The sequence below is a fragment of the Marmota marmota genome, unplaced genomic scaffold (genome assembly GCF_001458135.2).
Source record: "Marmota marmota marmota unplaced genomic scaffold, marMar, whole genome shotgun sequence".
NCBI lineage: Eukaryota > Metazoa > Chordata > Mammalia > Rodentia > Sciuridae > Marmota > Marmota marmota.
Window position 1 is genome coordinate 4,718,231 of NW_025999862.1, and position 13,362 is coordinate 4,731,592.

The 13,362-nt window shown below is 37.4% G+C and overlaps 1 protein-coding gene and 1 long non-coding RNA gene across 14 annotated transcripts in view; one reads left to right on the top strand and one right to left on the bottom strand.

The window, feature by feature from the left end:
• Positions 1-6,602: 6,602 nt before the first annotated feature.
• Positions 6,603-8,978, bottom strand: LOC125618673. Its single transcript, XR_007350043.1, has 2 exons — positions 8,169-8,978; positions 6,603-8,084 (listed from the first exon to the last, which is right to left on the bottom strand). It is a non-coding gene; the product is annotated as an uncharacterized LOC125618673 (long non-coding RNA).
• A 121-nt stretch (positions 8,979-9,099) lies between these two features.
• The window catches only part of Herc4 (HECT and RLD domain containing E3 ubiquitin protein ligase 4), a 121,274-nt gene continuing 117,011 nt past the window's right edge, over positions 9,100-13,362 (top strand). For 4 of the 13 annotated variants that reach the window (XR_007350083.1, XR_007350085.1, XR_007350080.1 and 1 more), the window contains exons 1-3: positions 9,102-9,430; positions 10,664-10,694; positions 11,150-11,453. Coding sequence is in view for 6 of the 13 variants with exons in the window: in XM_048810097.1 (XP_048666054.1) it covers positions 11,228-11,453 (226 nt within the window). In the remaining 7 variants the exon portion in view is untranslated. Of the gene's footprint in view, positions 9,447-10,663; positions 10,695-11,149; positions 11,454-13,362 lie in introns of all 13 variants that reach the window. The other 9 variants (XR_007350079.1, XM_048810097.1, XM_048810087.1 and 6 more) reach the window with 6 other exon arrangements.

Here is a 13,362-nt window from a genome sequence, read left to right on the forward strand (position 1 = left end):
AATAAAGGGAGCTGGGGGCTGGGGATGTGGCTCAAGCGGTAGCGTGCTCGCCTGGCATACCCAGGGTGCTGGGTTTGATCCTCAGCACCACATAAAAATAAAGATGTTGTGTCCACTGAAAACTAAAAAAATAAAAAAATAAAGGGAGCTGGGAATTTAGCTTTGTGGTGGAATGCTTGCCTAGCATTCAAGAGGCTTTGGGTTTGATCCTCAGCACTTGGAAAAAAAGGAAGAATAAAAAATGAAAATATACATAAACATTCTTCCCAGACTGTATATATCTGACAGCTAATTAGAACTTTCCCACTTCAACTATCTTTTTGGTTCTGGCGTTTGATCCCAGGGCACATACACATAATCACTGAGCTATACTTCCACCAGCCTCCAACTTCAAATATCTTTTTTGAAGGGTCTCATGACTTTTATGAAAGTGTGACTGATTAGCTCTAAAATTTGAGATTCCTCCTTATTATTGCCATCTTAATTTTTTTTAAAGAAAACACATACATTTAAAAGATTCACAGTAGGCTCAGTGGTGCATGCTTGTCGTCCCAGTGTCTCAATTGGTTGAGGCAGGAGGATTGCCAGTTTGAGGCCAACCTCAGCAATTTAATGAGCCCCTGTCTCAAAATAAAAAAGGCAGGGGCTGTAACTCAGTGGTAAAGTGCCCCTGGATTCAATATCAAATACCCAAATAAATAAATGGATTCATATAAGTATGGATCCCACACTTAATATTGTATTATTTTAGTAATGCTCAGTATTAATTAGAACTCATAGAATCCTCATCTTATGATTACTGTGAGATAGTTAATTTGAAAGCATAGTTTTTTCATGCAGTTTTATTCTTTACTGCCATCAAAAACAAAGTAGTTGGAGAACATTTTCTGATGAGAAAGAGTAGTAACTAGAGTAATCGCATTACAATTTCAAATGCATGAATACATCCCCACATACTGGTCAAGGTCCACATTACATGTGATTTTTCAAGTTTATGTCTGTTTTAATGTCATTTCAATTCCTGTAATTAGAGGATGGAAAACAAACACAAATAATCACAGAGTAATAAAAAGAGAGCATTTAAACATATTTCTAATATTCAAAATCCAAAGATACTATTGTTTTATACTTAGACACTGAGAAGGAAACTGAAGCCAGAAAATAAATTTGGAGTGGCAAAGGAGGATGGGATGATTGTGAGAGTGAAAGTTGAGAAGGATTCCTACAGCTAATGCTCAGAATTATTATTCTTTATGTTTAGATTAAGTGACATATTTCATAGCATATAATATAATCAATACAATTCTTTTGCTTGAATGTATTAAAATAAAGGCCCATATATTCCATTCTGCTTTCTCATTTATGTGGCAGGAGAGTTATTTCTCCTGTTTCATTTATTCCTGGGACTGGCCCATACCCATCTAGCATAACAGTGAAAATATTTTTTATTTTTTTGTTGTAGATGGACAGAATGCTTTTATTTTATTTATTTATTTTTATGTGGTGCTTTTGAGGATTGAACCCAGTGCCTCACACATGCTAGGCAAGAACTCTCCTACTGAACTACAACCCCAGCCCCTAAAAAGATTTTTTATTGATAAAATTCAGAAGAAAGAAAGAAACTGCTATGGACAGAATTATATCCCCCATAGAACTCATATGCTAAAATCCTATCCCCCAGTACTTTGGAAAGTGACTATAGTTGGAGATAGATCATTTAAAGAGGCAATTAAGGCAAAATGAGGTCACAAGAATAGGCCATAATCCAATATGACTGATGTCTTTATAAGGAAAAAGACAGGGTTAGGACACAGACCAAAGGAAGACCTCTTGAACACACAGTGAGGAGGTGGCCATTTACAAGCCTAGGGTAGAGACCTTTAGAAAAAAATCAAACCGACTAACACCTTGATCTTGGACTTCTGGCCTCCAGAACCATGAGGAAATAAGTCCCTTTATTTAAGCTGCCCCTCTGTGGTATTTTGTTATGGCTGCCATAGCAAATTAACACAGAAACACACTGTTGATTTTTTTAAACTTAAAGACAAAACAGAACATTTGGCTGGGCACAGTAGCATATGTAATTCTGGTAATTCCGGTAATTCCAAAGACTGAAGCAGGAGTATTGTAAGTTTGAGACCAGTAGGACAATTTAGCAAGACCCTGTCTCAAAATTAAAAATTAAAGGAATGGGGTGTGTGTGTGTGTGTGTGTGTGTGTGTGTGTGTGGTTGGGTGGTAGGAGGTCCCTAGGTTCAATCCCCAGTACCAGAAAATAACAACAACAACAAAAAACAAAACACTTGATTTTTCCTAGTCAAAACTTATCTGTAAATATCACTACTATTCATCAATTGCACAAGTCAAAAAGTTACCAGTGGCTCTAATCCTGTGTGAGCCACCCATATTACAACCTTGTTGATCCTATCCCCAAAATGTGTTCTGAATCTACCTTCTTCACTTCATTTCCATTATTACCATCTTAGTCTCCACCATTATTATCTCCCATTTGGATTTTTGCAAAAGCCTTCTAAATAACTTCTTCCATTTTCACTCCTCTAATTCAGCAATCCTGTCCTGTTCAGCATCAGAAGTTATCTGTTCTCTTAGCATATACACTAACTACTTCTCTCCCCGCTTGGAATAGAACTTTTGGGCATGCCTACTTGATCCATCCTATTTCCAAACATATTTAGTATACCTGTGCTTGACCTCCACTAATTTTCTCTCAGTTCCTAGAAAATGTCAAGTTCTTTTCTGCCTCAAGGGCTTCATTGGTTCCCCTCACCTACAGGGTTTTCTCATCTCTTCATAGTGCTTGATCCTTCTTTCCTTATTTTCATATTTAATGGCAACTCCTCCACTGAGACCTTCACTGCCCATCCTATTTCAAGGATTCACTATTCTCATTTCTACTCTCTCTTTTTTTTTGTATTACAACTTACAATATACTTTTACTTGCCTACCTGACTGATTTTGTCTGTCTCTACTAGAATTGGAGAGCAGCACAGCTTAAGTGCTCAGTAAAGACTTGTTGAATGAATCTGGTGAAACATTTGCCTTGTGTATGTTTTAGGCTGATGCCATAATGCTAGAAAAAAAGCCAAGAAAAAAGATAACCTTGGAATTTTAAAGACAGGATGAAAAGAAGGAAACTCTCCAGATTAGAGGGACTCATTGAGGGACCAAACAAGATATGGCTGAACAATTCCTTAATTGAATAGACCTAAACTTGGAAAGCAGGAATGGATAAAAGTGACTAGAGGAGGCTTTCCAGTTGCACACTCAAGATGGAACCTGTGATGTGACAATTGGTGATATGTTCTTTTGTATGCTTAACAAATGTCCAAAATTCCAGACTAAAAAGATTATCTACAGGCAGAAGATACATAGATAATGTTGGTGTTCCACTCATCTGATGAGATTTTCAAAATATATTTACCCCATAGGTCACCAGAAGGTAGGTGAAAGTCATATTAAGGTTACAGAAAATTAGGAAAATGGAAGAACAGATATGACTTCCTTTTTTTAAAATGTTTTTTAGTTGTTGATAGACCTTTATTTACTTATTTATATGTGGTGTGAGGCACCCAGTGCCTCACACATGCTAGCAAGTGGTCTACTGCTGAGCTACAACTCCAGTCCCCAGATATGACTTCTTGACAAAGGATTGTAGTGGGTTGAATAGTGTTCCTCTCCAAATTCATGTCCACTTGGAAATTCAGAATATGACCTTATTTTGAAATGCTTTTGCAGATTTTTCTTTGCAAATTATGGCTTTGAAGATGAAATTAAGTTATAGATCTAAATTAGGCAGACCCTAAATCCAAAGACTGGTGTCCTTATAAGGGAAAGGAGAGGCAGATCATAGAAACACAGGGAAGAAGCCTGTATGAAACTGGAAGTTGTAGTTATACTGCCACAAGCCAAAGGATGCCATAGCCATCAAAACCTAGAAGGATCAAGGAATGATTTTTTTTCTAAAACCTTTGGAGGGCATATGGCACTACCGACATCTTGATTTTCAACATCTGGACTTAAGAACTGTGAGAAATATTTCTATTGTTATAAGTCACCCAATTTGTGAGAGCAGCCCTAGGAAGTTAAACACAAAAATCAAAAGAAAATCAAGGAGTAATTTAATTTTTGTGCTATTTATTTGTTCCATTCCTTCAGTGGTACAAATAAACCCAAATTTGCAATCTTAGATACTTAGCCCTAAAATGTTTGTCATTTCTCAAACTATGTTTATCAAAACAGAAACTTCTAATCCACTCTAGGGGACCAAATAATTTGGTATGTAATTGATAAAATGGGGATCCTCCAAGCATTAATATTTTAAAAGTTTCATAAAAAATGAATAGCTCGACTTAAACCATATATAAACATGAATATATATTTTGCAGATGAAAGGAATATTTGATTAGCTAAAATTTCTACATTGAATTTTAGGTGAATATAATAATTATGTACTTCTACATTTTGAACCTATTTTGTTTTGGAAGCAAATAATATTTCTCTTACCAATGACATTTCATTTTATATCCAGGACTGAACCCATGGACTGAACTCACTTTTTCACTAAGCTACATCCCCATTTTTTACATTTTTATTCTTTGAGACAGAATTTAAGTTTAAATTTTAAGTCTTCCTAAACTGCTGAGGTTGGCCTCTAACTTAAATCTTCCTGCCTCAGTCTCCTGAGTCTCTGGGATTACAGGCCATTGTGCCTGGCTATCATTGCCATTTTAAAACCATAAGATTAATATTGTTTATAGAAATTTGGAAAATAGAGAAAAAATCTGCTCCAATCTCCAATGTAATGATTTCTACTATTTTAGCACATTTATTTATTTATTTATTTTTTTGTGGTATTGGGGATTGGATTGAGGGGTATTCTATCACTGATACACCCCTAGTCACTTTTTTTTTTTTTTTTTTGGTATTGGAGATTGAACCCAGGAGCATTTTACCTTTGAGACAGGATCTTTCTAAATTGCTTAGGGCCTCACTAAATTGCTGATGCTGGCCATGAATTTACAATCTTCCAGTCTCAGCCACCAGTCATGGGGTTACATGCGCATCACCTGCTCAGCCCTAGACCTGCTCCTGTACTCCCCTGCAGGCCTCAGTTTTTTTGTTTTTTTTACCAGTCTTTAAATTGCCAGGCTGTCTTCAAATTTGCAATCCTCCTGCCTCAGTCCTCCAAGTGGTTGAGATTAAAGGCATATGCCACTGTGGCTGGGTTCTTTTGCATTTTTTTTAAAAAAACATGGCTACAAGTAGGACATATAATTTTGCAGCCTCATTAAAAAATTGAATCATATACATTTTGTATTTGTATTTAAAATCACAATTTTATCAGCCACATATCAAAATTTGCTTATGCAGTTCCCTAATATTGTAATTCAGGTTGCTTTTCATTTTTGCTATTTGAAATAATGCTACAATAAAAATCTTATTCATATTTTTGTTTGCTGCCTTTTTGTTTTTATCTCTCCTAATAGAATTGAGAGGGCGTCATATACTTGATGCTCAATAAAATTTTGTTAAATGCATCTTCTATTTTGTTAGGCTGGAACTCAGAAGTGATATAATACAGGTAAACAGTTTACTTGTGCAATATCTCACAATAAATATTATTATTATCATGAAAAATATTAAGGAAAAAATTTTGGCTCTTAAAATATATTGTCAAATATATTTACTTATTAAAAGAATTGTGATAATTTACAATGCTGTCAGCACCATTAATCAATTCACTATTTCTCTCTCTCTTTTTTTTTGGTTGTTACCAGAGAATTGAACCCAAGGGTGCTTTACTATTGAGCCACATCCTCAACCCTTTTTATTTTTTGAGATAAGGTCTCACTAAGTTGTTTAAAGCCCCGTTAAGTACTTAAAGAGGGTCTAGGGCTGAGCAGGTGATGCGCATGTAAATTGCTGAGACTCGCCTTGAACTTATAATCCTCCTGCCTCAGTTTCCTGAGCCACTGGGATAACAGGTGTGAACCACCATGCCTGGCTAATTCAACATTTCTTGAGTACATACTGTAGTCCAGGAACAGTTCAAGATACTAAAGGACAGAGCCCTGAACAAAATAGACAAAATTCCTGCATTTATGGAATTTTCAGTATAGTGTAGGAGACAAAGTTATACATCTATTTACATAATATATAGAATATAATGTATGGATTAAATGTAATTGCTCATCTATTTCTTATTTATATGTTACAACTAATAAACGTAATGTTGTACAGTTATGTGTTATATAATAAAATGTCATATGACTAAGAAGGAAAATAAAGCAGGATAAGGTAATAGGGAACAAGAAAGTGATTTTCTTGTGCAGGTTGATCAGGGAAGTTTGTGAGTAGAGACCTGAATGAAGTGAGACAAGATAAAGCAGGAACAGTATGGGTGGATGGAAAGGAACAAGAACAGTGAGACAAGAATAAATAACTCTTTCAACGATCTCTCAACCATCTGAACATTATCTTTTTAATTTGAAAATGGTCTGTAAAAAAATCACTGTACTCAAAAAAAAAAAAAAAAAGAAACGAAACTCCTATACTCTTGTTCTAATTTTTTCCCCTTGGTACTATGGAATGCATTTCCCAATATTTTCTTACCACTTCTAGTTTGGGAGAGACAACTAGTAATGGTAAAAGCTAGCATTTACAAGATTCTTGACATATACAAGGCACTACATGTGATTTTATTATTATTATTGTCTTTTGCACTATTGGGAATTGTACCCAGCTACATTCTACTACTGAGTATCCACGGTCCTTTTGATTTTTTGAGATAAGGTTTCACTAAATTGCCCAGGCTGTCCTCAAACTTGCTATCCTCTTGCCTAAGCTTCCCAAGTAACTGGGATTATAAGTGGGGCCATTGAGCCTATCATTTTATCTTATTAAATTCCCACAACAATCCACTTAGATACGCACTATTAACATAGGAATTATTACTAAGTAATTTTCTGAAATGCAGAATGTAAGTAAATGTGTTTGGGGAGCTAGACGGATAGAAGTCTAAAGTGGGCTGTAAGGTTTAGGCTCTGAATCCAGATAAACCAACACTAGCTATAGTCCCAGCTATTCTGGAGGTGGAGGCTGGACAATCTCAAGTTTGAAACCTGACTGGGTAACACAGGCAATAGTGAGACTGAAAAAAAAAAGTCCCACAAGAAAGGAGGCTGTTAAGATAAGAATAAAGTATGTTTTGTGGGTAGTCCCTCCATTCCTAATGTTGAAATTACACTTTCTTTGCTAAGCATCTTTTTTATACTTATTTTTGTAACATACTGTTATCAGTTAAATTTGGTTTCTCCACAAGTTTAACCTAACCTCAGGTACCCGTGAGTGTGCCTTTATTGGGAAACAAGGTCTTTGTAGATGCAATCAAGTTATAAGCTCATAATGGATTATAGGGTGGATCTTATCCAATAGCTGGTATCCTTATAGAAAGAGGGTATTGGGACTCAGAGGCACAGAGGAAACACCAAGAGAAGATGGAGGCAGGATTAAAGTGATGCTTCCACAAATATTGTCAAGAAAACTAGAAGAGGCATTGGAAAACTTTTCTCCCTGAAACTCCAAGAGGGAACCACCCAGCTGTCACTTTTTGTTCTTCTGATCTCCAGAACTGTGAGACAATAAATACTGCTGTTTTAATATACTGATTTGTGGTAATTTGTTATAGCAGCCCCAGGAAACTAACACATATTTAAACATATTCTAATATAGACACTTCATAATTTGAAATATATTTCTCAGTAAAAGATATACAGCCCTGTGGATTCCTTCTAGGTTCTCAACATTCACTCTAAAGTCACAAGTCTTGGTAAATCTTAACTTTAAAATGCCTTGTTGCAAGTTCTCCAGTTTTAAAAGCGATTGTAGCCACTCCCCTGGTTATCCTTTGTTAGAAAGGCCTGTGCATCCTTGAGCATACATCCCTCATTAATCATTTAAACTTGAGGCACAGGGATGATTTGCATGAGAGTTTGTTGGTCTTCCTCCTTTCAAGACTGACGCTGATCAGATTACCAGTTACCAGGTTTCCTCAACTATTTCCTCCTAAGGATAAAAAAAAGTTGAAAGCGGTATTAATGGTTTCTCAGGAAGAGAGTCTGCCATTTTTCTTGATTATTGTCGGCTTACCTTTTCTCCCCCACTCAGGTCTCACTATGTTGCCCAGACCGATTTCCAACTGGACTCAAAAGAATCTTCCTGCCTCAGCCTCCTGAGTGTGGGATTGGCTCTACATATACATATACAAGGCACTTGTACAGGTGCAGGCCACCACATCTGGTTCTGAACAAATCCTTTTTTCTTGTCGTCCACTCCATAGGACCTTTTCATGTTGTGAGTAAACGGACTCCGTTTTGGTAACAAGATGGTGTTAACACTGGCCCGTGAAATCCAGCTTTTTTGAAGCAGGAACTCTAGCTATATGCCTTATTTACTTTTCTGATTGAGAGGGCTTTTTTGAAGCAGGAACTCTAGCTATATGCCTTATTTACTTTTCTGATTGAGCTCTCCCAGGGAGAACTCAAAAAGTCTGAGCCAACGTATATCAGGAACCTGAATTGGTGGTGTTGACAACGCGGTAAGCTTCAGCCATTGCTATCAATGTATCTCCCATCTTCAGATTAGCTCTAATTGAGTCTAGACCCGTCCGCCCTTATATAAAATGCAACCCCATCTTGGGGTTGCAGCTGATTATTCAAAATCTCCTTAGGGAAGGGGAAAGGCAGAATAAAACAACGAAAATACTAATGTGGAGCAGAAAGACTAAATAAAGAGTTTTTTTTTTTTTCATAAAATGGCCCTTGTGCACGCAGAGTGTTAATAAAAACACAGACACCTTCTCTTGTCTTCACAATCTCCAGCTTCTGTATTTGGCGCTTCCCATTAGTCAAAGGAACGCAAAGCAGCCCACCACGCAGGCGCAGGTGTACCCTAGAAGGGTTCTGGCGCAGGCGCGCGTGCCGGGAAGTGGGCGGGCTCGCGCGCGTGCTCCGCGGTTCACTTCCGGCAGGCCCCTCCCCCTCCCCCGCGTAGCCACCTCCTCCTCTCCCTTCTCCTCTTTGGCCTCTCCCTCAACTCTCCACCCCTTACGCTCTCCGCCCTGCTCGCTTTCAGTTCTTCCCCTCCCGCTCCATCCGGGTCGCTGACGGCTGTCTCCGGACTGGACAGTGGTGGCGGCTGCTTTTCTCTGAGGAACCTGGTAAAGTTTCACAGGGACCTGACCCGGGAGCAGCGGAGCAGCGGCCCGAAGCCGGAGGAGCCTTGGTGATCGCCGCCACTGGCTGAAGGAGGGTCCCAGGATCTGGAGACGTGCTTTAGCAGCCGCGCAGCCTCGCTATTTGGGGAGGGGCCGCCCTCGGTCGCCTTGGGTTTTCCCTGCCCTGAGGGGCCGGGTGAGTCGTTGCCCGGGTGGGTTCGGGGGGCGTGTGGTGGCGTTAGGGAGGGGGCAGGCTGGGGCTGGGCGGATACAGGCCGGCANGAGGGGCGGGGGGTGAGGGAAGGGTCGGTGCTCCGTGTGGCCCTGGGGCTGGAATGTCGCACCTCCCTGGGGAAGACCTACTTTGGGCGGAGGCCGCCGGGTGCCCAGACTGGTCTACTGGCCTCTGCGTCTGGGAAGCTGCGGTAATTGACTGGTTGGTCCGCGAGGTTGGGAGTGTGCAGACGATTTCCCTTCCCCGACCCGCGTGAGCTGGTGTAGGTGCCTGTTGAGGGAAAGGATGGTAGTAAACTGCTTCTCATTCTCCTACCTGTTGCTGGAGAGAGAACGCTTTTCCCGTATCCCTTTAGGACCTTTAAGAGAAAAGAGTGGCTAAATCTAGGCGCGCTGAAATCGAGGATATTTTCCTGTCCTCCTCTTAAAACAAACGGGGGGAAAATACGGGAAGACAGTGCAGAACTCTCGGGAACTGTAGAGTTCTGATGCCCCAAAAGAATGAAATCAAACTTCTTTTAATGGATGGGTCATGGAATGGGACACCTTTGGCACTTGCTAGCCGTAATGTAGAAAAATTGGGTTTTGAAACTTTGAAGTTTTGGTGTAAGAAATGTAGGTGATTACAACAGGAATAATGTAGTACCGGTATTATTTAATAACGTAATGCATTTGAAAATCTGTGCAGGTTTAGACTAATTAGACTATTTGTTATTTATTTCTTTGCAAGCGAAGAAATATTCAGTCAATGTACTGGAAAGTTCTACAGATTTCGCCAGCAAACTATCAGTGTCCCAGCCCCCATTCCTATTCTTGAAAAATCAGCAGTCCTGGTGGGGTGATTTTACAATTTTTTCCTCCGTCTCCAAATAGTTGTCCCAGAGGTACACGTACACATAGACGTGGATTGCCCAGGGAAAATTTTTGAGTCAACTGCCGCTCCTAATAGAAAATGTTGAATTTTGGGGAGGTCTTGATATTGAAATTGCGTATTTATTATAATCACATTAGTGTTTAATTTGCAGTGAGGTTGGAATGTTAGTATTTTGACTAAGATCTCTGGAGGTAATTGTTTTAAAGTTAGGGCTTAATAGAATTCTAATTTTTTGTAAGGCCTATTAGTATGAATAACTGAAAGTCATTTGAATTATCGGAAACTTAAATTTTTCCATTATTGGTTTTATTTTTTTTACAGAAAAGAACTTCAGTTTTCTGTTGATGTGGAGGTAGGTGTTGTATTATTTAATTATGCTATGATTTGAGGGAGATTGCAAGGTTATGCTTCTGCAGTTGGCTGTATACTTGACTTTGGAGGTGCATTAGAAAGACGTCTTATTTCCTGCTCTTATTGAAATTATTTAAAGTAAAAACAAATAACTGATTAATTTCATCCACAGTTATTTTCATAAGTTTAATCTATCACAAGACAACAGAAAGCCAAAACTAGTGTTTTAAATTTTGCAAAGAGTCATAGAAAGTGACAAATTTTCCCAAAGCATTTTTGTATGGTGCATTTAAAAGTAAAACAACTAATTGGTTTTAGAAGCTAAATGATACTTATGTAGCATAGTTTAAAATGTTTAGTGTTTACTGTATAGTGATTATTGTAGCCTATCACTTGATCAAAGAGCAGTTAGATGTTTCCTTTTGAATTCATGTTAACTTTTTTCTGTCTCCTCAGACATAGGGTACCTCCAACTTCCCAGTGTTTCAGAAGTGAGTTTTGTATTGAAACTGGAAGACCAAAATAATTACAAGCATGTTGTGCTGGGGAAATGCATCCTTTGGACAACTAGGTTTGGGTGGAATTGATGAAGAAATTGTATTAGAGCCCAGAAAAAGTGACTTTTTTATAAATAAAAAGGTCCGGGATGTAGGATGTGGACTCAGACATACTGTATTTGTTCTGGATGATGGAACTGTGTATACATGTGGATGTAATGATCTAGGACAGCTAGGCCATGAAAAATCCAGAAAAAAACCAGGTAAGTGGAAACATTTTCATTTGCTATTTCTAATAATTATTTTTAAGTTTGAAGTATTGTATTTCTGTAGTCTTAAATCTATATTCTTTATCAAACTTTAAAAGCAAAGCAGGAGTTAATTATATCCTTGACATTTGCTTGCTTCTTTTTGGTTTCTTTTTTTACTGTTATTATAAACCTTATAGTATGGTGTGTAAAAAGTGAAATAGAGAAAACCAGCCTGCAGTGTATATACATCTTCTTTGGTATAAAGGTATTATAGAACTCTTTAATAAGCTCAGTCACCCTTAATAGATTTTAATTTTGATGTTTTTGTATATCTGGGGGGGGAACCCCATAAGATAATTTTATTTGGTTTAATCAGAAATATCATTTTTACTACCATAATTAGCTACTTTCAAGAATCAATGCTGTCTATGATGGTTTCATGAATATGAGGTATTCTGAGTTTTCAGTAGCTGATCAAGCAGAATTTAAAATAATTTTTTTAAGAAAATGAGAAATTTGAGGAATTTGGTAACATTTCATGTTCTGTTTTCCTGGATATCTTAAATATTTCCATATTTAGGAATATTACTATGTTTTACTTTTGATTATAACAAAAGTTACTCTTAAGGTGGTAAATGTGGGTAAGAATGCAACTATATTGACTTGGTTTCTTTAGACTTTAGCAGTAATTACACTTAAGTATTTTCTATTTTCTATGGCAGTTATTTTTTATAAGTTCACTTTTTAAGTGGTTTCTGTTGTTAGTTACTTTTGAGAGTTAATACAGATATAATATATTCAGGCACCTTTCAGCTTTCATATCATCTCAACACCATGCCAAACTTCAATCTTCCGATAATGAAAATTGTAAATAATGTAGTTTTTTATCCTTTGTTGTGAGGGTCTTAATCTCTCTTGTCTCTTCTGCTTTAATTTGTAATTTAGTTTTAATGAATGATAATGGTACTTAATGTAGTTGGTTTAATTATTGTAGAACTCAAGGTAAATAGCAAGTTCCTTGTACTCACTAAGAATATTTCATGGAATCTTACCAGATTTTCATAATTTCAGGCATTGAGGTGTCACTTGGTAGAAATGAATGAATAGTACTTTCCGATAATGGCTTTGATTTTTATCTGTGCTGTAGAGGCAAATGGGCCCTTTACTTTTTTTTGTTTAGCTTTGGAATGTTGCCTCAGATTGAAATTTTCATGGTATTGGGGCTTCTGCTGTTCTTTATATTTACCATGCTCCATAGAAATAACTGAACTTTGTATACTATAATTTCTGAAAGGATGGATGGCAAGTAGAAAATACAAAGCCAGCACATAAAAATTGTCAATACAGTTACTGCAGTTTTCTAAGATTAAGAAGATTTAATGTTATTAAACACTTGTTCTGCGTCCAGGACACAAGGGTAGACACTGTATGCGTATAGCATGATGATAATGCCTGAAATAGCTTCTAACTTTATAGGTGAGATTCTGAGAAACTTAACTAGCCACTTCTTTGTGGTATTATTGACATTGTGTTGATTGCATCGTGACATCTATATCATCCTATACTTTCATCCTGAAGAATTATGTGATAATACGAAGTTAGGAGTGTGGATTTCCTTAACTTAGGAAACCTCTTTAGGATTTCCTCATTGTTGTCCAGGGTATGCACCACAGTCTGGAATAGAAACATGATAAAATGAGCTTTTTCTTTCAGAAATTGAGCCTGGATTGGGAGTTAAAAGCAAACAAATGAAACAACTGGATAGAATTAAAATTTTAAATGATGTGCTGAATACTTTCAGTTCAGGAAATTTAAATGATGAGAAATGTCACTGTGGGATAGAATTAAAATAAGATTTCAGGGAGAAAATGAGGGCTTAAGTTTAATATTGTCAACAATAGCTGAAAAATAAGTCTGGTAT